Raw genomic sequence first — 25,203 nt, forward strand, 5'->3', positions numbered from 1 at the left:
GCTAATTAAATATAGTTAAAGGAACTTATGTAGCCTGCGCTGTTATAGTTTTAAAAAATATTACAATCACAACCTGTGCGTCCAGAGCCTTGACCAGCAGATAGAGACACATACAAGTGTGTCTCACTCTCAATTTATGGACAGGCCTCATGTGAAAGAAACTCCAGAATTCACTCACTGAGCTGCAAAGGCTGCACTAGCACTGAGTCATGACTGTCTGCAGGTGCTGGGGTTTAGATAGTGACCATTCACATCAGAGAGAGGTATTTAAGGTTTAAACCAACTGGACTTCATCATTGAAACTGACAACACAAATGAGAGACTCGTGTGAGGCTCATTCTGCTTTCTGATTAGATATTTGTCTTGAACCAAAACACCAAATTATAACATAAACAACTTAACCATCATGTCCGATGTTTTTGTCATTAAGAATAAATCAGCATCAAAACAGTTATCATTAAAAGCCATATTTGATTTAAACATGTTAACCTCATATCTACGGACACAAGTCAGGTTTTTGTCATTTTAAATCAAAGTCTTACATACAGTCCCATTACTGTGCAGGCCTGTGAATGGAGCAATAATTAGATGGAATCAAATGAAACACACAGCCCTATCTTCGAGCAATCATTATTTTCAAAAGCTTTCCTCCCGTTCAACTTTAAAACTGTTGATAATATTTTGACATCTAGGCAATTTTGCTGTTCTTGTGCAGACAAAGTGATATTCGATGTGTTTTTGCAGTACTCAGCGCTGATGGGGCTGAGTGCTCCCAGACTCTGAGAGGCTCTCATTAGGAACCGTGCACACTGCTGCTAACAACAGAATGAATGAAGAACGGGTGTATTTTAAAATGTTACCAGCGAAAGAAAATGTAGCAGACGTTTAGGATTTAGGAAGTAAAAACTCTATGTGTTTAGATATGTAGTTTCAAAATGACAGCGATGGCAAGAAATCCTCAACATTTCAAGCTTGTGGCCCACCAGAAAAGAGACATAGAGGAACTAACTACTAATCAATGCTAAAGCTAAGATCAAAACTGATATGCATTTGATCTTTTTCAGATAGTTGTGCAGCTGAATTAAAGATACTATTATTTTTTTATCTTTTAAATTGTACTATGTTATCTTTAATGTGTAATAAACATTTTCATTAATCACAAACACGATTCTTCTCAAAAGTCTCTAAGTTTATAGGCCCCTGTTCTCCATCTCATCATGTTTTATCATTTTGTGACCATATACTTAGTACTTACAGCCATGATGGGTCGTAGAGACAGGATCTCAGCTCCTCCCCAGTCCTTACAGTCCAGGTACTCCCCCTCCTCCAGAATGTACTGCTGCCCCTCGAAGCCAGGCTCGCTGTAGCCCACCCATCTGAGGACACACATATGAAACAACGTTACTCAAGCAACCTAAAATCTTAAGACACAAAACACTTAACATGCCCTGCAAGATAAATCACAATCAAATCGAAATTACAATATGGATGGACAAAATGAGCAAATCACAAAGGCTGCAGTTTTTGAAGTATGATCATTTCCTCCACAAACGACTATCTCCTGTCTTATTCTGCATAAAAGATTGTTAACCCTGTAGTTGAATCTGTGTAAACATGTTCTGATATACTTGCATTAGTTTGTTAGTTAATAGGACCGTACCAGTCTTTCTGTCACGATAACATATCTTGAAGTGTGATATATTGCTGAAGTAAATATAGTAATATATAAGCAAACGATAATATTGAAAATCATTTATGCTACTGACAGATTTAGACCACAAAAACTATTTTAAATCTACAATATTGTTAAAAAATCATGAGCTGCAATAAATAAACAGCCAAATTAAACACTTTACTTGTTAGTTTGCACCTGCAATGAGAAATAAAAGTTATTAAATTGACCTTTTACAGCTTAAATCTCATCACATAGCCAAAATTGTGACAGACCTATTGTCAATTCTTCTGGATGCGTTTAAAATGTGAATGTTGAATCCAATTATTACAGTCCAATGTTTTCACGGCACATTTCACACGACTACAAATTTTGATGAACAAGTTTGAAACATCTGCCCTCAAATGCAAAAATGTGCCACTAATGAAAGGCGTTTGGCGCGATTTTGTCAGTCTGTCAACATTAGTGCTCCAGATACTGCCCACATTAGCTGCTCTATTTGAAATACGGTTGTGGGCGGAGTCAAGGTGTTTAGTCCCACTTTAATGCCACACTATGGTAAATTCCAGGCAGAGCAATAACATCTCCATGGTGACGGACACTCCACCACAAAAGTACAATAGTGCAAGAAAAAAAAACAAAAAACCTCTCTTGCCACTTTCTAGCACTGACTTTTCATTTGTGCGACTCTAGGACAGTTCTGTGCATTACACCATTTAAACACAGAAAAAGCTTATTTGGAAACTTGTAACTCCACATCTGAAAAGTTTAACAAAGTGGAGAGAGGGCAGTGAGTTCAGACGCGTTGTGTAAAATGTTTTATTGCTCGTGAGGAGACAAGCTTTGTGTCGATGTGCTCGCGCTCAGAGGGGAGCTACACAGCATTCAAGCCCCATTTGGCGGAGGACGCAGCACAATCTTTTACTATATTTCTGTTATTTATTTACTTGTTGGTTGAACTGAGGACAATGCTCCACAATATGGCATTAAAGGTCCTGTACCCGATTTTTTTCTCCATGTATTTCATAAAAACGTGTCTTGCCTCAGTACAGATATATTGCATAAGCTGCTCTTGAGGTCGAAACAAGTCCACTGCATGCTGTATGCTTCTAATTATACTGTTATTTATTGTCCAATAACCAGGAAGTGTGTGTTAGAATGCTAGCTGACGTAAGCTTTACTGTGATGACAATGTAAGCTCCGGTTTGTTTTGAATAGAGCTTATAAACTCATTGTTGTGGATAATGTGGATGCTTGTACTGGAAGTAAGAGAGGAACAAGTTTGGACCGCTGCAACTTGTTTAAAATGAACTGCTTCTGTTTTTCATGTTTTAAAGACTTTTAATTTATCCACCTTGCTTTTATTGCATCCCATGTATTTTTATCATTAAGAAAATAATTGAAAAACATATTATTAGGCTCACTATTCCGTAGATCTGACCTTTGACTTGGTCTGGTCGTGTTTAATGTTCTAATGCTGAACATTCCATTAGACAATTGTAGAATAACATAAAATACAGTTGAATTGTTTGAAGCTTCTCATTGGTATGAAAATGTATGAGTTTATTTTTAAAAGGAGTGCTCAGTACTCACTAAACAAAGTACTTTTCCACAGTAATCTACCTCACACTACACATATCAGTTAGTATTTTCTGCCCATAGAGTGTATCTGTACTCACAATCCTCCCAGTATCTTGAGTGAGCCGATGCACTGCAGGGTGGTGTCTTGCCCCCCCTCCTCTTCTCCAAAGCAGAACACGTCTGTCTCGGTCTCCAGACAGGGGCCTTCAAAGCATGATTTCTCAAACACCACAGCCTGAGCACAGACAGGACAGATGTATGAAAATACAGCTCACACTTTTATACCACTAACATGCATCTATAGCTCCACAGTAACGCACTGGGACACATGTTCTCAGGTCACGGGTTCGATTCCCGAGGGGGAAGGCCATTTATGTTTTCTGGAATTTCCCCACTGTGGGACTAATAAAGGCATCTTATCTTAAACCGATGGTCACTGATACAGTTCTGATTTACTTCCTGGATACTGGCCCATGTGATGTCAGAAATGTGCACCATGTGATAATTTCTAACTAATCAGAGACCGAATATCTGACTAAATAGAGTGGAGTTGGTACGGGCTTTGAGCAGGGCTAGCTCCTGGGCAGTTTAATCTCATATAAATGCATTACATTCTATGGGAGAATTATTTCTGGGCTGGAGCTGCAGTACCAGGAGCGGCCACTAGTCGATCTCAGACAGCGACAGTTTATCCGGTTCTTATTATAGATCCATGAATATTCCCCAGACTTCGATGTTTTACCTGAATATTTTTACAAAACTATATCAATATATCAAAGAAAGGTGCTGCTTTGCCCACCCTGGGTCATCTCTTTTTGATGTGAAGTCGAGTCAGCATTATTCATTCAGTCCATTCGCGCAAAAGCCTTGTATTTAACTTCATACATGTGGCATTTGCATTTTATGTTTTAATAATAGCATTCACTATACCAATGATGTTTTATGTTGAGAGCAGGATTTGAACTACCAACCGTTGGATCAGTGAACACACACTCAACTGAGCTACTGTCGCCCAAGAAGTTTAAAACGTTTATGAAACATTAGACAACTCGTGTTACTAAAACCTGACTATGTTAATGATTTGACTATAAATCTTGCCTAGTTTTCCCTAATTTGACACTTTTGATAAAGTTCAAGATTTTACTTCTTGGTTGGACACGGGCCGCAGATATTACATAAATAGAGGTAATTCCATAGACTTTATATATAAATGGACATAGCTAGCCTGCTAGCCGCTTCATTCCAAACAGATAGTGATCATGAGCGCTTCACTTTACACTAAAAAACTGTCACTCCTCTCTCTGTAACAGCTGCTGTCAGACTTGTCATTTTGGTCTTAAAATGTTCATCTTGACCCGCTCTACATGATCCTCGTGTTTTTATTATTTATTTTATTGCTTTTGTGTCTGTAAATCAAGATAAGAACATTAATAACAGACAAATCAGGCACTTTCTTTCCCAGAGGTCGCTGCTAGCAACAGGTTTGATTGACAGATAAGTTCCCGCTCCCTGCTAAACCAGTGGTGTGGGCGGGAAGGGGTGTTACCTTCACCCGTTTCACTCTGGATTGGCTCTTTGGTTGCTATGATACTCACGGTTAGAATTCCAAATTCGCCCTATAACTGTTTGACTGACTAATTTGACTGGGGCTGAACACTGTGGGTCTTCTTTATACAGTCTATGGGTAATTTCATAACTGTTACCTAGCAACAATAATGTTTACAAGGGTAAAAACTTGTATAAATGACACAATAGTGTCATGATGTCAGTTTCCCTGTCCTCCCGTGCTCTCTCCCCCTCCCCTACCTGTGTGTCTGGAGCTGGGTGGAGTGCCTGACTCCTCCCGTGCACACCTGGGGTGCATCAGCCTAATCACCACCACCTGCTGCTGAGTACAAGAAGGCTTGGCAGTCTACACTCGGTGCCAGACCGTCCGCGTGTAAAACGTGAATGTTTCTTGCTAAGCTTTGTTATATGGTACTTTCCTGCAAATGCTCATTTGGATTTATGCACCCTCCAGATTCCTGCCTCTACTCGCCCAGCTCCTGCCTCCACGTTCCAGTCCCGGTATCGCTTCCAGCTCGTCTTGTCTCCTGCTCGTCTCGTCTCCTGCTCGTCTCGTCTCCAGCTCGTCTCGTCTCCTGCTCGTCTCGTCTCCTGCTCGTCTCGTCTCCTGCTCGTCTCGTCTCCTGTCCGGTCCTGGTCTCTGGTTTGTCACCCGCTCCCCGCTCTGGTCTTCGTCTGCTCCGCCCGCCCTGGTACCGCACCTGCTTCTATCCCCGTCCTGGTCCTGTCCTGCCCGCCTCTACCTGCACCGCACCCGCCTGACCCGTCTCCCGCTCCCTGGTTCCTGTACCTGCTCTTGTGACCTGTTTAAAGACTGCATTTTCACCGTTGTAAATAAACACTGTTAAAACTGCTCTGGTCTGCATCCTTTGGTCCTATCCGCACCGTTACGACAGAACGGTCTGGCCACTATGGACCAAGCAGGCTCAGATCCGGACCAGACGCGCCGCCTCACGCACTCTCACCCCGAGGCGGTGCTGGGTCAGCATGAACAATCCATTCGAACTCTATTGGAGCTAAATCAGACATTGTCCCAGCAGGTGGCACAGCTTAACCACCAGGTGGCCGCGCTCCTCGTCACCCCGCCTGCTGCAGCTGGAGCGCCGCCACGCCTCCCGGAGCCGAGAGGCACGGATCCGGAGCCGTATGCTGGACAACCTCACCTCTGTCGCGGATTCCTGTTCCAGTGCGAGTTCATGTTCCAGCAATGCCCTTCTCGTTTCAGCTCGGGGGCCACCAAGATCCGATATATATGTGGATTACTCCGGGGCAGAGCTCTCCAGTGGGCAGAGGCGCGCCTAATGAAGACGTCTGTGGATAGCCTGGATTTTAATGAATTTGTGTCCACATTTAAGCTGGTGTTTGACCACCCGCACTACCAGGACAATGCTGCCTCCCGGTTATTGACTCTCAGCCAGGGCTCCAGGACGGTAGCGGATTATTCCATTGAATTCTGGACACATGCGGCGGAGCTGGACTGGACGGACAGCGCGCTGCGGGCTGTGTTTGTGCGGGGCCTGAACGAGACTTTGAAAGATGAATTGGTTTCCCGGGACGAACCCCCCGACCTGCGGACCCTCATCTCCCTCACTCACCGTATAGACAACCGCCTACGGGCTCGTCGCCGAGAGAGACGCCGGTCACCGGTCCCGCCGGAGCCACGCGCTGCTCCGCCCCCGCCGGATGAGCCCATGCAACTCGACAGGACCCTTGTGTCGGCCGAGGAGCGTCAACGGAGGCGTCGTCTGGCCGGGGCTTGCCTCTACTGCGGTGAGCGCGGACATTATGTGGTCACTTGCCCAGTTCGGCCAAAAGGGGGGGCCCACCAGTAGCACTGGGAGTACTGGTGGGCGAGCAACACATCCTGGACTCTTCTAATAGACTGCGGCTCAGCGCCACCCTGTGCGTTCGCACAGAGACCTTATGCGTTTCCGCCCTTATCGACTCCGGGGCTGAGAGGGACTTTATTGATGCCCAAGTCGCGGAGCAGCTCGGGGTCTACCTGGAGCCCCTCGAACGCCCCTTAAATGCCCAGGGGCTCAATGGACGTTTTCTGGGGCACATCACTCACATCACAGAACCTGTCACCGTGATTCTGTCCGGCAACCACCAAGAGAACCGTCAGTTTCATGTCCTGTCCTCCTCCGCTTCTCCTCTGGTCCTTGGTTACCCCTGGCTACGCGCCCACAACCCTGTTTTCGATTGGGCCAGGGGCGGAGTTTCGGGCTGGAGTCCCGATTGCCACGCCAAGTGCCTTCGGTCCGCCCTCCCTCCGGCCGGGAGGTCCGTTCCTGTCGCTGATCCGTCCCCAGACACCCCCAATCTGTCCTCGGTGCCTGCTGAATATCACGACCTGGGGGAGGTTTTTAGCAAGAGCAAGGCCCTCTCTTTACCGCCCCACCGTCCATATGACTGCGCCATTGACCTCCTGCCGGGTGCCCCACTACCATCTAGCAGGCTATATAACCTGTCTAAACCTGAACGCGAGTCAATGGAGGACTATATCCGTGGGTCCCTGGCTGCCGGAATCATCCGCCCGTCCACTTCACCCGTGGGAGCGGGGTTCTTCTTTGTGGCTAAGAAGGACAAATCCCTGCGGCCTTGCATTGATTACCGGGGTCTGAACAATATAACCGTGAAGAATAAATACCCGCTTCCCTTACTGGACTCGGCATTTACGCCCCTCCACGGTGCGACCATCTTCTCAAAGTTGGATTTGCGGAATGCGTACCACCTGGTGCGCATCAGGGAGGGAGACGAATGGAAGACGGCCTTCAAGACACCCCTGGGACATTTCGAATACTTGGTTATGCCCTTCGGTCTCACCAACGCCCCTGCCGTATTCCAAGCCCTCATCAACGATGTGCTCCGTGATTTCCTTAACCGATTCGTCTTTGTTTACTTGGATGACATCTTGATTTTCTCGCGGTCCCCCCAGGAGCATCATCAGCACGTTCGCCAGGTTCTCCAGCGCCTCCTCGAGAATAAACTGTTCGTGAAAGCTGAGAAATGCGAGTTTCACGCAGAGGAGGTCAGCTTTTTGGGCTTCATTGTGGGGCGGGGCCAAGTAAGAGCTGACCCTGAAAAGATCCAGGCTGTCACTGAGTGGCCCGTTCCTACCAGCCGGAGACAGCTCCAGAGATTTATCGGCTTTGCCAATTTTTATAGACGTTTCATCCGGGATTTTAGTAGGGTTATCTCGCCCTTAACTAAACTCACCTCTCCTGCTTTGCCGTTTGCCTGGTCTCCTGAGGCGCAGACAGCCTTCGAGAAGCTTAAGAGACTATTTACCTCCGCTCCCATCCTGCACCAGCCCGACCCTTCACGGCAATTCATCGTGGAGGTCGACGCCTCCGACTCGGGAGTGGGGGCCGTGCTTTCGCAGAGGTTCGACCCCCACAACCGCCTCTGTCCCTGCGCCTTCTTTTCCCGGCGATTGTCCTCGGCCGAGGTCAATTATGATGTGGGGGATCGGGAGCTCCTTGCCGTAAAGCTGGCCTTGGAGGAGTGGCGCCACTGGCTCGAAGGGGCGGAGCAACCATTCATCGTCTGGACCGACCATAAAAACTTGGAGTACATCCAGTCCGCCAGGCGCCTCAATCCCCGTCAAGCTCGTTGGTCCCTCTTCTTCAGCCGCTTCAACTTTCTCCTCACCTACCGCCCCGGATCTCGGAACGTTAAACCAGATGCCCTCTCCCGCCAGTTCGCCCTGGAGGATAGCCCGGTCACCGCAGAAACAATTATCCCCTCCTCGTGTGTGGTGGCCGCGGTCCATTGGGATATCGAGGACACCGTCCGAGAGGCCCAGACCAACGACCCCGACCCAGGTAACGGCCCTCCAGATAAACTGTTTGTTCCCGATTCTGTCCGGTCTCAGGTGCTCCAGTGGGTCCATGCCTCCCGTTTCGCCTGCCATCCTGGTGCCGGTCGCTCTCTCTCCCTCCTCAGGAGACGCTTCTGGTGGCCCACGATGGACACAGACACCCGGGCTTATGTCGCCGCCTGCCAGGTATGTGCTCGGGCCAAGGCCTCCCACTCACCCCCTTCTGGTCTCTTGCATCCTCTCCCAGTTCCTCGTCGCCCTTGGTCCCACATCGCCTTGGACTTCGTGACGGGCCTTCCCCCTTCCCAGGGGAACACGGTGGTTCTCACCATTGTGGACCGCTTCTCCAAGGCCGCCCATTTCGTTGCCCTGCCTAAGCTCCCCACAGCCAAAGAAACTGCCGACCAGCTGACCAGTCATGTCTTCCGACTCCACGGCATCCCGGTGGACATCGTGTCCGACAGAGGGACCCAATTCACCTCTCAGGTATGGCGGTCTTTCTGCGACAGTTTGGGGGCCACGGTTAGCCTCACGTCCGGGTTCCATCCACAATCTAATGGGCAGACGGAGCGGGCCAACCAAGACCTGGAGTCGGCCCTACGGTGCACAGCCTCCGCCAACCCCGCGACCTGGAGTACTCACCTACCCTGGATAGAGTACGCTCACAACTCCCTCGTGAGTTCCGCCACTGGTATGTCCCCCTTCGAGGCATCGCTGGGATATCAACCCCCTCTCTTTCCCACGGAGGAGAGGGACCTCGCCGTCCCGTCTGTTCAGCGCCATCTCCAGCGCTGTCGCCGGATCTGGAAGAAGGCCAGGGCGGCCCTTCTTCGGGCTGGAGCGCGCACTAAGGCGACGGCCGATCGCCACCGTGTCCCGGCGCCCGTATACCAACCTGGCCAGATGGTTTGGCTCTCCGCCAAGACGGTCCCGCTGAAGACGGACTCCCGTAAGCTGTCCCCCCGATTCCTGGGACCGTTTAAGATCATGAGGATCATAAATCCATCGGCGGTGCGCCTCCAGTTACCCCCGTCTCTCCGGATTCATCCGACCTTTCACGTCTCCCAGGTTAAACCAGTCCGGACCAGCGACCTGTGCCCTCCGGCCGATCCCCCACCGCCCGCCCGAGTCATTGACGGCCACCCGGCGTTCACCGTCCGCCGCCTGATTGACGTTCGTCGCCGTGGTAGGGGCCTCCAGTACCTCGTCGATTGGGAGGGTTACGGTCCGGAGGAGCGATCCTGGGTGCCCAGGGCACGCATTCTGGACCCCGACATGGTGAGAGATTTCCACCGCGCTCATCCTGACAAGCCTGGGGGTCCACCAGGAGGTGGACCTTAGGGGGGGGGTACTGTCATGATGTCAGTTTCCCTGTCCTCCCGTGCTCTCTCCCCCTCCCCTACCTGTGTGTCTGGAGCTGGGTGGAGTGCCTGACTCCTCCCGTGCACACCTGGGGTGCATCAGCCTAATCACCACCACCTGCTGCTGAGTACAAGAAGGCTTGGCAGTCTACACTCGGTGCCAGACCGTCCGCGTGTAAAACGTGAATGTTTCTTGCTAAGCTTTGTTATATGGTACTTTCCTGCAAATGCTCATTTGGATTTATGCACCCTCCAGATTCCTGCCTCTACTCGCCCAGCTCCTGCCTCCACGTTCCAGTCCCGGTATCGCTTCCAGCTCGTCTTGTCTCCTGCTCGTCTCGTCTCCTGCTCGTCTCGTCTCCAGCTCGTCTCGTCTCCTGCTCGTCTCGTCTCCTGCTCGTCTCGTCTCCTGCTCGTCTCGTCTCCTGTCCGGTCCTGGTCTCTGGTTTGTCACCCGCTCCCCGCTCTGGTCTTCGTCTGCTCCGCCCGCCCTGGTACCGCACCTGCTTCTATCCCCGTCCTGGTCCTGTCCTGCCCGCCTCTACCTGCACCGCACCCGCCTGACCCGTCTCCCGCTCCCTGGTTCCTGTACCTGCTCTTGTGACCTGTTTAAAGACTGCATTTTCACCGTTGTAAATAAACACTGTTAAAACTGCTCTGGTCTGCATCCTTTGGTCCTATCCGCACCGTTACGACAAATAGTTATGACTAGACTAATAGAAATAAATCTTTATATATTTATTCTGTTAAATGAAGGTTTAAACTGTCAGAAAAATGCCTTCCCTGTGAGCAAATTGTTTTTTTTAGTTGATCACATAGATACAGGTTTTCTGCTTTAGAACTCAGTGCTACTTCCTGTATTTTTTCTGCTCAACTTTTTCACAAACTGCTGATGTACTACTGATGTAAAACTGTGATAAATATTTACTACAGGTGCTATCCCATCAAACAAGGACAGAATGAGAAAAACCTGTCATATGCACTTTTATTTGGACTAGGGAATAATGATCTATTAAATAATGTGATTCAAAATGATTGAACTGTTTGGTCATGTGAGTGCTGTGTCTTCTCACAATAATCCTACCTAACCTGACAGAATCCAGATGGATAGTTCAGCGCTAATGAGCTTAGCTCTGTGAGATCAGTCTGTGGCTTCTATTGATGTCACTGGGGAAGAGGAGGGAAGAGGAGGGACTCTGAGTGGCGTTTTAGCCAATCACAGCAGCCATCTGACATGCTTTGATACATTTAATACATTACGACTTGGTTTGGTGAGGCAGTGTCTGTGCTGAATGTTTAACATATATATATTTATAACATACACGCACACACTTTATATATATATATATATATATATATATATATATATATATATATATATATATATATATATATATATATATATATATATATATATATATATATATACACATATAGATACATATATATACATATATATACATATATATGGAATTATTACTATTGGAATTATTGGAATTATTACTATTATATTTGGATTCCCCACTGTGGGACTAATAAAGGCATATCTTATTTTATCTTATCTTATATATCCATCTAAAAGCCAAAGACTTTAGCTACAGAAACAAAATGGTTTGGGAGTTTTGTTAGGAAAGACAAGACTTCTTTGAACACAAGTGGGGGCATCATCTATCTCCTATCTATAACTCCATCCTTAGACTTAAACAAGGAACGCAATAGTGCTTGAAGGATGATGCAAAATGTGTCTCAGACTCAGTTCAACAAAACTAGCTAACAAACAGAAACTGTAAACCAGCAGGTGTGTTAGCTTCAGTGTAGATAGCTGTTCCTTTCAGATAGATTTAAGGCCACCAGCAATCTGACCAAAACTGAAGGAGCGGTTTGGATGAGCAGACAAACATCTTGACTCAAAAACCTTTTTGTCCAGTTGACAGAATTGAATTTTTCTTTTGCTATTAATCAGACCTGGACATCTGAGGGATTACACAGACATCTTTGTAGAAAAAGTTCAGAAGAAAATTACAAAAATCCAAGAGCCCAATCCAAGTCCAATCCAAGAGTTCTAAGACAAACTGTCTGCGTATGTCATCAACACCAAACTTTCCATCCAAAACGCAGGGACAATTTATACACAAAGAAGGCATTTTTCTGACAGTTTAAACCACCATTTAACAAAATAATTGTGCCACAGTTTGTCTAATGTGTGTAATTTATGCACATTTTGGCCCTTGTTTGCATTATGGTTGCTAGGTAACAGTTATTGGAAGTACCTCTTAGAATGGAGCTCCTAGGGCTGTGATCCTGGAGTCATTTAGTCAATCGGTTGATGGTGTCTTAGTCAATCAAAATTTCTATAAGCCAATAATTGTATTAGGATTTATGCAGCAGAAAGGATAAATGAGTGAGTGAGTTAAGTTTTGGTATTTGGTATTTGGATGTAAAAGGGCAGATCAAACTCGTGATTCACAAGTTGAATCTGTCTTTATATAAATACATTGTTTCCTAATTTTTTTTTTTAGCATAAATAGCTGTTTTTGCATGAACTCCCCCTGCAGGTGTAGTCTTGTGAATGCAGTTTGGGTCAGATACATAGAGATACGTAATAGATTTGAGGGCTTTTGCCACACCCTCTTTTTATTTGACCAATCAATCGGCAGTAAATGTCTTTAGTCCACCAAGAATTTCTTTACTTGACTACAGCCCAAGGAGTGACACAATGTGCGAGACCAATTTGATAGAGAAGACAGCAGAACGTTTAAGCATATTTATTTTGTTTCTAACACTTTGTACTTTGTAAGCAAGTATTCAGCAAATGTTTTTTTATGGAAAGCAGCTTAATATGGGCCCTTTAAATACTGTCACTGCTGAGAACAGGAAAAAATAAGTGCAGAGCATTTAAGGTTTTTTTTCCCCTCACAGATATTGTGTGGGAAATAAGGAGAAGAATGGTGTGTCAACAAAATTACCTGAATAGTATAGGCGACACACAATGATTGTGCTTCTGTGTGTTGGAATATTCAGAAAAAGAAAGCAGCTCATATTGTAGATTGTGTACACAGTTATAATGGGAGTCATTTGAAGTGCACTTGCAAATACATGATGATTAGAGATGGGCCAGAATCAAAAAACAGAGCAACAGCTGGAGAATTTGAGCACTGAAATAATCAGAATGACTCACATGTAGCCTGCACTCTTACTGGTTTAAACAAGGTACGACAATCACAACTGAGCCTGCGTTGCCAGTGTCTTAAAGGACTCATACTTTCTCTGATCTCTGTTCTAAGGTTTCCTCATCACAAACAGATCTGGAGTTGTGTTTTGTTTCATTCACACATGTTTAACACAAACTCTGCGTATTTATCTTACAGGAAGTGCTGCACTGTGTTTTTAAAAGCCATACCCCTTTACCCGAGTCATGAGGATATTAAGTGTTACTCAAACATGTGTGAATGAAACAAAACACAACTCCAGGTATGTTTTTGAGGAGGTAACAGCATTATAACTTGGCTTACAAAGGTCAATTTTGCATAATAGGACCTTCAACCTGCAGATAGAGACATATACAAGTTTTTCTCATTCTCAGGTTATGGACAGGCCTCATGTGAAAGCTCAGAATCTCCAGAATTCACACACACTGGGGTTTAGGAAGAGACCATTCAGATCAAACAGCATTTAGAGCAAGAGCTTGGACAGATTCCCTTTACTCTCATCAGTCTTTCTCAACAGCATGACAAAGGGCAGGGCAGGGTTTTAGACTTTCGTGATTTGACAACTACATTTCAAATAGAGCTGCTAAACTGAGCTGTGCCAGGAGGAATAAAAGAGAGTGTGAGGGGAGTGTGAGGGGAGTGAGGAGGGAGGAGGGGCACAGAACAGAGTGACTAAGTGGTCTAACAGGTATCCACACTTCAAAATCAGCCTCTGCAGCCAGGTGTTTGTAATCAGAAACACCTGGATGTATCAGGGCAGTCATGTGTGGTGTTACATAGTACTTGAATGCAGACGCCACTGAAAGCAGCACACACTCACAAAGCTGCAAATGTGCTTTATTTGCACTAAAATTAAATTGAAAAATGGTAAGCCCTCTTGTGTGCATTTACTGTCAGAGAGTCCTTTTAGGTTTTCATATTGGTTATAGTCATTGGATCTGGCAACACAAAGTGAGAAGCTTTTTTATAATTAAGTAATGAAAGGCAAAATTACAATTGTTCTAAGTAAAATCTAAAATTGTTTGAGCATGTTTACTTCATAGCTGCATGCACAGGTGGTACTCGCAGAGAATATGGATGTGTCTTACCTTGACCTCGTTGGGATTCTCCACTTTAAATCCTCCCTTAAAAACAGAGAGCAGAGTTTAGTTTTCATAACCCTGATAAAACACAAACACCAGCCTATCCACCAGCCTATTTCACACATTTTATATCTTACTCTCAGCATTAGGTAGTCAGTGTACTCAGTTACATTTACTCAAGTAATTTTTTTTTTTTTTAAGAAATTGTACATTTCAGAGTACTTTCCTAGCAGGATGCAGGAATGTTGCAAAGCCTATTACACTATGCCTGTATATGTTCTATCACCTCTAATCGCCCTTTTATGTTATTTTTATATAACATAATTTAGAAAAATATATAACTTACAATCATGTAGGAATTATAATTTTTGGTTTTATTATAAATGTACTAATATTCTAAAACAGCATGATTTCTAGCCTAAAAAGTATGTTGCTATATCTGCTAAATGAGCACAGATAACTCTTACTGTGCTTTTGACATTAGATTTAATGCCTATTTTATTTTTTTATTTTATTTTATTTTCTTGATTTTTTAAAACTATATAAAGTATATTTTTATTCTTCTTCTCTTATTGTACTTTTCATTGCAACCCTGAACTGAAAAGTGCTGTACTTGATTTTTGTCTTAAAAATGTGAAAAACAGAACTATTTAATTTTAAACAGTTTGCAGAGGTCCAAAGTTATTCCTCACTTATCGTATACATTCAGAACATCTTAATTATTCACCGCAATGAGTTTATAAGTTCTTTTCACAACTCTCAGAGATAGGGATCGGACGATTGTGAAATTTAGTGTCACAATTATCATGACCAAAATAATTGCGATTAACAATTATATCACGATAATAGTTAAAGTTGCTGACAGTTTAAATGTTATGGATATGAATAATTATAATTTTAATCTTATGAATAAGTTCCAAGTTTGCAATTGCAATCTAGCAGAGAATATTCTGGTTGAGCAGGGCCGTCAACTGAAATTTGGGAGCCCAGGGCAAGAAGTCTCACATGGGCCCCTCTAATACAAATAAATAGGAAGAGAGTCCAAATCTGGGCTCCTAAACCCCGGAATAACATACCCTTTTGTCTTTTTTAGCTAACAACAACTAGCATTCTAAAGCGCATTATATATATATGTATATCAGTCAATAAAACACTTTATAATTACAGACAGTACACAGCAGACTTATTTTGACCTCAAGAGCTGCTTATACAATATATTTGTACTGGTACGAGCCACATTTTGCTCAAATATATGAGAAACAGTCAGGTACAGGGCCTTTAAAGTTCTCTTATTTTTCTTTCTGCAGTTTTTTGTCTCTTCTGGTCGAAATGAAATATAAATCCTTACTATCTTGAGTGGTCGGAGGGATCCTATGAAGGGTGAAGGGAAGCCCCATGTCTCGGGGAAGGGGTAGACTCCAGTCTCCAGCACAGCCAGCATGCCCTGGAAGCCCGGGTCACTGAACACCAACCACCTGGAAGGACAAGAAGGACTTTAATGTACAACACACACACCTCCTGATCAGGCTAGTACTGTGCTATAATGGGAAGAAATAGGTAGTATTCAGCAGTAGGAGTAGTAGTAGGGCATATGTAGTAGGAGTAGTAAGAGCACACATGACAGGATAGATTACTCATTTCACTAGTTAACATCATGATATTTAACAAGTTACTACAAATCTTGTGTAGTTTTCCTTCTTTTTGGTTTCTGGTCTTTTGTTTTTTTGGTGATTTTGGCTGTTTTACTTCCTGATTGGACTTGGGCTGTAGGCGGTAATTACATAACTGTTACCTAGCAACCATAATGTTGCCAACCAAGAGCTAACTTTTTCTTCAACATTTTTACCAAATGAAGTAAGGTACTATCACCAAGCCAAGCAATTATTAGAGAAACATGAAAACATATACAGCTAATTTTGAATTCACATAAACATATATTTTGTATTTTCAGTTCTCAATATTTCAGGAGCTTTCGAACATCAGGCCAATAACTGTGAATTTGAAGCAGTGTTGTCTCGATCAAAACTCTTCGATTTTGATACAAAGGAATAGACTTGATACTCAATACAGATTCCAGTAGTACAAAGATAATAAAAACACACTCTTTTAGACAATATAATGTGATTTTCCACATTAATTGCCTTTTTTAGCATTGATACCTCCTCAAGTGAGTATCTACTACGTTCCAAATGATTATGCAAAATGTGTTTAAGTGTCATAAAGGTAATTTCTTTTTGTTTTCCAGTGAATCTCATGGGTGGTATTGTATCTCAGGGCTCTTTGGGTCAGTTAAATCATTGTCAGACACCTGTGCCAATTAGTTTGCCAGATATGTCCAATTAAATTCAGAAGGACGTTCCACATTACAGCAGTTCTATTCTGACATCCTGCAAAGAATGCAAGAATTGTGCAGCTCCTCACAAATAAGGGGATCTGTGTTATAATGTAACGTGACCTGTTAAGATGCTTTAATTGAAAAAGATTTCAGTAATATGCTAATGCTTCCAATTGAAAAATAAACAACAGATAAAATACCTTGTCACTCCAAGTGGAGAAAGTACAAAACAGTGTGTATACCATGTACTATGTTAGAGGTAAGCTAACATGTCCAGCTCAAACCCCAGCTGAATTTGACCTCTCTATCTGCACCAGCCCATCCATATTCAGCCCTGCTCGTTACAGCACCGCACTGACCTTTAGAGCTGCTAAACACTGCGCACCATTTATTTGTCTGGAGAATTTCAGCTCAACAAGGGCTTAAAAAAGGTCCGCTGTTATGCAAAGCTAACTTAAGTAAAAAACAAAGCCGGAGAAGTGTTTTCTTTCATACGTTATAGATGAGTCACTTGAAGAAAAAACCCAAAAAACTCTTTCTTTAGCATTTCTCGCCTGCAAGACACTTGACAGTTGAAATAGTAGAAATGTTATATTTAAAGTTGCACTGTGAAATATTGCTGGTGGTGAATTCTCTCCATGGAGATCGTATTCTTTAGCAGAAAACAGTCAGAAAATAAAAGAAATCCTCCAAACAGAGTAATATTTCTGCAATGTTTGTGTTTAATAATTCATTTTTCATTTTTAAAGGCCCTGTTCCCAGATTTTGTTTTTGCTAAATGTGTGTTGCTTCAATACAGATACATTGTATAAGCAGCTCCTGAGGTCAAAATAAATCCACTGTGTACTGTCTGCATCTAACTGCATTGTATTGCCCGATAATCAGGAAGGGCGTGTTAGCATGCTGGTTGTTGTGAGCTTTACTGTCATAGCAAAACTCCACTCTGGTCTGAGCTCTTATAAACTCATCGCGGTGAGTAATCAGGATGTTCTGAATGCATAAGTAAGTGAGGAATAACCTTGGACCACTGCAAACTGTTTATAATGATTAAGTTGTGTATTTAAGAATTAGGCGCAGTGTTTGTAACCGAGATCAGGACTATTCAACAAGGTTTTCCTCAGGGTGTGTTTTTTTTTTTTTTTTTTTTTTGAAGGCAGAGGATTGGAAGTGCACAATGCTAACTAAATTTAGGGTCACACAAAACATCACCAACACTGAATCTGTTCCAATAATAATAGAGTGACAACTGCTGTATCCAGTTTGTGTAAAAAATGAAATAGAAAAGGATTCACCAATGTTGTTTTGGAAAATTGGCAATCCAGAAGTGAACCTGTATTAGACTACGAGTAGACTGGAACCAACTAACTCTGAACCAGGACTAATCCAGAATTAAATTAGTGTAAAAACAAGGAGCAAACCAGGAGTAAACTAGTACTAACTCATGTTAGAGCCACATGAACCATCTCACACTCTGAGGACTTTAGGGACCGGCCTCCTGCTGGTTCCAGAGTCAGGACTAAACATGGAGAATCAGTGTTTCAGTTTTATGCAGCTAAAACCTGGAACAGTCTTCCTGAAGATGTGAGACAGGCCTCTACTTTGACAATGTTTAAATCCAGGCTCAAAACATTTGTGTTTATCTGTGCATATGACTGAAAGGGTTTTATTCTGCACTCTTCTCCTTTAATGTTGATCTTATGATGATTATTTGTGATTATTTCTGTTTTGGCTTTAATATCTTTCTTCTTCAGTAAAGCACTTTGAATTACTTTGTGTACAAATTGTGCTGTACAAATTCAATTGCTTTACCTTGCCTCAAATTAAAACCAGGTCTAGGACTAACTAAACCAGCAAACAAGAGAAAATGTTTTAAAATGTGGACGGTGGGCCACAAGCCAGATTAGATGTACAGTATGTGCCCTCAGGCCGCAAGTTGAATAGGCCTGACCTAGACATTTACAGGGATGTTTTACGTTCAGTGTAAAACTAACATGTGATTATTGGGACAAAAAAATAATAATATTGTTTTAACCACCGCTACAGGCAGGTGCTAACGGATAAGTGACATTACCAATGCAATGAATGCAATTACACTTGGCACGTGGGCCACAGCAGACCTGCACATGTGGATGGCTTTGGGAGCACAGATGCACCGGGGCAGGGCTTGTGTCTGTACAAACACTGAGTCAAGAGGCTCGTTTTGGACTGTGAGCTTTGGCCCCCTCGCCTCAGCTCACACCCACCTCCAGACAAGTCGCTACACCACAGGAATCCAGTGTAGGGCAGAGCAGAGCCAGGGAGGGGCGTGGAGAGAGGGGAGGTAAGAGCCAGTCAATTAATCTATTTTGTACAAGAATTTGAGGTGCTGTTGTTAAAAGTATCAAAAATTAGATACAAAAATAATAATACTAAAACTAGTATCAAAACTAGATACTCATTTGAGCAGGTAGATACTAAAAAAGTCACATTCACAAGTCACAGGACTAGACCAGGACTAGACCAGTAGTAACCAGGACTAGGTCAGGAATAAACCAGAATAAGTGGTAAAGATGCACTTACACTCCGGAGTGGACTTGTATGGACGCCGTGTTGAGGGGGATGCCAAAGGAGCCCGTTTCCATTGTGTCGTCATGGTACGGAGTGACCCGGCCCCGCCCCTCCGGCTCTGTGAACAGGTCTATGTGTGGGACAGTGTAGTCCTGGAGAGGAGAGACAAGAGTGGACAGGATGAGCAACATTACAAAGCAAAAGGTAGATTCTGAGATTAACCAGGCTGGGACTTGGGATGCATTTTCCAATTTATCCACAATTTTGAAGTACAAAAAAAAAATGCTATCATGACTACTTAGATTTGCGATCCTTTGCTCTTTGCGCTAAGTCACTCCCCCTTCAGAGCGCTATCGCAACACAATCAGCTGCATCCCACTAAAATAAAAATAAAATAGTTGTCATCAAACCATTACTTAAAGGCTAAGAATAAAATAATGAAATTGCACTTACTTTTACCTTATTTTTACCACAAAAACAAATACAGCAATTATTTTGCATTTAGCAATTAAAATTCCAGCAGCCAACTGGAATAATTATTTTGAAGAACCATATTTGTTTTTTTATTTACTCCAAACATATCATCACAAATCACATCACCTACTGTAGTTCAGCTAAATCAGTTCTTTATGGTCAGATTATGTTAAAACAAAGCTCCAATTTAAGTCTAACTTAACGAACAGAGCTTCAGACAGAGCAGTGCCTCTAGTTAGCTTTGCCTGTTGATGATATCAGCTGCAAAGTATCAACAGGCTAACCCTCCAGCAAGTTACTCCTTCTCTGTGCATGTTTTAATCATGTGTATTCATTCAGAGTATTTATTTTTACAAGGACATTGAGTTCTCATCAGGGACGTCATATCCACTTAATAACTGCCGTCTTTGTGGTTTGGTGATTTCAAACATTCAGATTTTGATTTCTCATGCAGCCCTACACTTTTCAGCTCTCGATGGCTGGATTAGCATGCAGACGATCAAGACACTTTCATTTGGACATTTTATTCAGATAAATAAAGGGATTATTATTCAAAGAGGAGCAGTGTATGTTTGTTGGGATTGAAGGCTATGCCAAGTAATAAAGCTTCTTAGTTGCATCACATATACATATATCAAAATATTGAATGCATATTAGTTTGAATAAAGCTTAGATGCATTATATAATTCATATATCATATCAAAACATAATTCATATATCCTTTGAATATTGTCATGTAAACACCATTTTTATACTGAATGCATATATACTTTGAATGCTGTATCCTTTTGATGGTTGTCTAACAAGCACTATTTTTATACTAAAGTTTGAGCACTGGTTTGATACTATAACACTGAAACTATTCATTAATGTTGTATTGTATTGAAAATAATCTAACGAGCACTATATTCTAACACTGAAACTATTCACTCATTATAACAGCCTCTCTTTAAAGGCAACATTGTGTGATATGAATTATGGGAAACTGTTGGGGTTGTGTAGAAACTCCTTTACAGATAAGGCTGCCGGAGTAGACTCAAGACCGAAAAACAGACCGGTGCAGCCCGGAGAGGTGAACGAGGCCGGAAGGAGGAACCAAGGCGTCAACCTGCTCAACATAATATTTGCATATTCATGTTGCATGTTGCATTTTTCTGTTTCGGGGCCAGGGAGAGGCAGACAGACCGCCTGCTGCACATATGAGGGATAGATCATTTGACCCCGGGTGCTGTATTAGATTGTAACTGTCAGGGAAATAAACATTTGAGATTTGAATTGACCGAATCCAGTTGTAATTTTGATAGAACACGCCTAACAGGATGTACGGCCCCTCTGACCCGCTCTGTCCTCAGGGAGCACAGAATGAATGTTGGAACTGTTGGGTTTAGGCCTGTCTCCATGACTATATCAACTGGAACAACCATTTAAGAAGTCAATATTTATCGTGGGGGACTTTTTCTTTGCACTAGTGGGGAACTTTTTGTCATTTTTTGTATTTTTCTGAAGATTTTAGCTGTAGAGAGTTAAATAAATAATCATTTGTTTATTAAAACTGCAGACAGTATAAAGCAGTGGACTCAGTGAGTGTGACATCACCCACAGTGTTCGGCTCCAGTTAAATGAAGCTTATTGAGGCTAGAGCAGTTATAGGGGCCAATTTGGAGCTAAGTTGCATATCAGGAAGTCCGAACGCGAGTATCATAGCAACCAAAGAGCCAATCCGGAGTGAGGCTGTTGAACATAATGGCCCTTCCCACCCGCACCACTGGTTTAGGGAGTGGGCACAATGTTGTTAATCAAACCTGTTGCTAACGCTAGTGGGAGTGACCTCGGGGAAAGAAGGCGCCTGATTTGTCTGTTAAATGTTCATATCTTGAGTTATGGACACAACAGTACAGGGTGTCACACTCATTTTCACTAAGGGCCACATCAGCAAAATGATTGCCCTCAAGGAGCCAGATGTAACTGTAAGGCAGTATAAATGTAATCAAATGTAATTTAAAATAATTAATTAACTATTTCTGTATTTATTACTAATTCAACTTACAAATGTTACATATGCATTTACACAGAGGTTAAAAATATGTCTGTGTAAGTGTGGATTTCCTGATAAACTAACATTTTTAAAAGTCTGTCTCTGGCCGGGGCACACCTGCTCACAGACAGACAGTCATACCTTTTAATTCACCTTCTCGCAAACCACATAAAATGACCTGACGGGCCACAATTGGGCCATGGGCCTTGAGTTTGACACATGTGCCATGGCGGAATAAAACCAGCAGGATCATGTACAGCGGGTTAATACGAACATTTTAACCCCAAAATTACAATGGTTCGACACATTGTAGCAGTTACAGTGAGAGGGGTGACAGTTTCCAAAGTAAAATGAATTATAGACAGAGCCGATGGAGTCAGAAGTGCACCCACGATCACTTCCTGGTTGGAACGTGGTGGCTAGCAGGTTAGCTATGTCCATTTATATACATATATACATAAATGGTTACAGCTCATGTGCATTAGCAGTACTGTACATATAGAGAAGTTTTTTGGGGGAAATTCTACTTCTGGGTTTTCGTGTCGTAATGTTTTTTTTATTTTATCGTATATCGTCTATATGTTCTTCTGCAATATATCGTATTTTAAAATTTGTTATCGTGACAGGCCTATTTGGATTACACACTGAATGTACAACCAGTGTAAAATAAGGTACCTGAGAGGGCAGCAGTGGTGCATGAGACTGCAGCTTAATAACAGTGTAGGTGTCCATTATCATGCAGTCTATGTGCAGCGAGGAGGATTACAGCCTAATGACACAGTACAGAGCTAAGACATGTAATTGAATGGAAAACTAATACAATGGAAGACACACACAGGATTCTAATGCGTTCTCCAGCTCACTTTCAAATTACCCATGGGTCTCAGTTTCATGTTACTCGTGGTTTTCAGAATGTAGCATTAATGGATTTCCCCATTATTTACACTATACTTTGCCATGGAAATATCCAAAATGTTAACCCACAAATGTTGAACCTGTTCATCTTTATTTGTGACTAGACCTAAGAACTTGCCATTTTTGTTACTGCAAAAATATGAAATGTAACAATATTAATTTTACCCGCTCACTCTGTATTAAATATTATTGGCCAATAGAATGTTGAGATGTCACCTGAAACCCAGCGATATGATGCCATTTTGGGCACAGTTTACCATTCAAAAGATATAATATTTTCATTTTGAATCGTTAATTTCTATGACAACTGTGCTTACTTCATTCAGAAACCCATGGACTCCAATGAGGAATTTTAAAAGGTACAGTATGTAAACTTTTAGCCAAAAATAGACTAAAACAAAAGCGTGATTTATCATTTTGGTTGTTTTACTGTACAGAAAAACTTGTATCCTTACTCTGTATCTTCACTCTGTATCCCTACTCTGTGTGGGCTTGTATCTCCACAGATCTCGCTTATTTGGCCTGGAGGAGAGCCTCTTCCTCCTTGTTTCCATGGAAATGTCTTTGGCTGTAATCTTCCACCGCACAGCATAAAAAAATTATCTATGTCCATGGAGAATGAAGTATGTTTTTAAGTTTCTATTTCTGTGGAAAATTGCAGGTGACGTTCCACCTCCAGAAAGTTCCATACTGTACCTTTAGCATTAATGCAACCTATTAAGATTGAGCTATTTTATATTATATTAACAGCCTGATGGTTACACTAAACTCACATAGAGATTTTACTTGGACTTACAGACACAGCCAGCCTTATGGAGCCGATCTGCATGGGAACCTGTGGGTCTAGACCAGGGTCCAGGCCAGGGTCTAGACCAGGATCTGGACCAGGCTGGGCCCACACGTTGGTGAGCTCCAGAGTGCCCTCCTCCAGAGCGATGGTGCGGCCTTGGAACCCAGGTTTTTCATACAGCACCCAACTGTGGACAGACAATACAGATAATGCCTTAGTCACATTTAAAACAGAGCTGAATATGGCATAAAGAGCATTAGACGAAACAGTTCACACTATAATTAAAGAGGTGGTATTATATGTTTATGGGGAAATTGTTAACACACAACATATTTAAATCACAGCGTTTCCTTTTGTTGCATTAACATGTTACATAAGTGTCAGTTTTGTCTTTGAGACTCCTCTCCCTTTGCTCCCCATGCCTCCTTCAGAGCACTATCACAACACAGTGTATGTCCCGCTAAAGAAACTACTGCACATCACATCAGATTTGTTAACTTGTAGTGTATTGTTCTGTATCATATTTTTGTATATTTATGGAAAATTGCAGTGTGGGAGCATGGATGACGTAGGGTGGTGGGTGGAGCATGGGACACGATCGTACAGCTAACAGTAAGGAGAGTTTGAACAAGGCTTAGGAAAGATTGCTAGATTACTCAAACATGCATGGATGACATCTAAAACCTTGTCAGACATGTTTTTGATGAGGGAACAACATTATAACATGGTGGAAAGCTTTGCATAATCCCCTCTTTAAAATCTTACCAAAAAACTTGCCTTGTTCTTTTTGAGTTTTTAAAATTTTGGTGAGACATGTTCTACTATGAAATAAACTCTACTACTTTTTTGCAAACTATTTAAAGGCGTATCTCTGATTTGTACTGTCTTAATAACATAAAAATGCACTAGTTCATTTTAAACAATTTGCAGTAGTCCAAAGTTATTCCTCACTTACCCTATCCATTCTGAGCATCCTAGTTCTTCACCATGATGAGTTTATAAGCTCTTTTCAAACAAACAACACTAGCATGCTAACACAAACTTCCTGATTATCAGACAATAAAACGCTTTATAATTCCATGCAGACATCACACAGACTTATTTTGACCTCAAGAGCTGCTCATATGATACATCTGTACTGGGGCAAGACACATTTTGCTCAAAAAACTAAAACTACAAATGACAATAACATTTTTAACAGTTTCTGGCTGGTAAAATAATGAAAGTATAGGTAAGCTAACAACTGGGGGAATTGGGGAAAGACACACCTCTTTATTTGCAGCCTGAGTGATTTACTAATTGCAACCCCTAAAAGCTCTTTTTCTTATACTGAGTTTTGGGTTGAATAGTGAATCGCGGTTTTGAAAAGTAATCATCAAATACAACATCAAAAAAATCCATCTCTGACAATGACACTTTAATTGTTGTACCAATGAAAGACACATTTTTATTTTTTAAGAGGGAGTGTTACACAAAATCAACTTTTTGGAGCTTTGTACCATGTTATAACATTGATCCCTCATTAAAACATGCCTGAAGAGGTTTTAGATGTCATCCATGCATGTTTGAGTAATCTAGCGATCTCTCCCGTGCCCTATTCAAACCCTCCTTATGGCTTGCCTATCCAAAACTAGCCCACAAGTCTATGGCATAAGGTTACGGCATTTTCCATAAATACGTTTTGTTGTGATAGCGGTCTGAAGGAGAGGTGACTTTATTAAACATTTTAGTGTGTTGTTTACGATGTTTTCGGCGAATATACCATTTTCAACACGATAAAAGGTAATATGGTGATCTAAATGTTACTAGTTAG

At 42.6% G+C, this 25,203-nt stretch overlaps 1 protein-coding gene across 3 annotated transcripts in view; it reads right to left on the minus strand.

Moving 5' to 3' along the window:
• Positions 1 to 25,203, minus strand: part of LOC117393204 (microtubule-associated protein futsch-like) — a 299,761-nt gene that overhangs the window by 237,986 nt on the left and 36,572 nt on the right. For all 3 annotated transcript variants that reach the window (XM_055232212.1, XM_033991396.2, XM_055232213.1), the window contains 6 exons: positions 23,397 to 23,577; positions 19,189 to 19,328; positions 15,643 to 15,769; positions 14,301 to 14,336; positions 3,352 to 3,488; positions 1,256 to 1,376 (listed from right to left, as the gene is read on the minus strand). In XM_055232212.1, coding sequence (XP_055088187.1) covers positions 1,256 to 1,376; positions 3,352 to 3,488; positions 14,301 to 14,336; positions 15,643 to 15,769; positions 19,189 to 19,328; positions 23,397 to 23,577 — 742 coding nt within the window. The remainder of the gene's footprint in view (positions 1 to 1,255; positions 1,377 to 3,351; positions 3,489 to 14,300; positions 14,337 to 15,642; positions 15,770 to 19,188; positions 19,329 to 23,396; positions 23,578 to 25,203) is intronic.

This window comes from Periophthalmus magnuspinnatus, chromosome 24 (assembly GCF_009829125.3).
Source record: "Periophthalmus magnuspinnatus isolate fPerMag1 chromosome 24, fPerMag1.2.pri, whole genome shotgun sequence".
Taxonomy (NCBI): domain Eukaryota; kingdom Metazoa; phylum Chordata; class Actinopteri; order Gobiiformes; family Gobiidae; genus Periophthalmus; species Periophthalmus magnuspinnatus.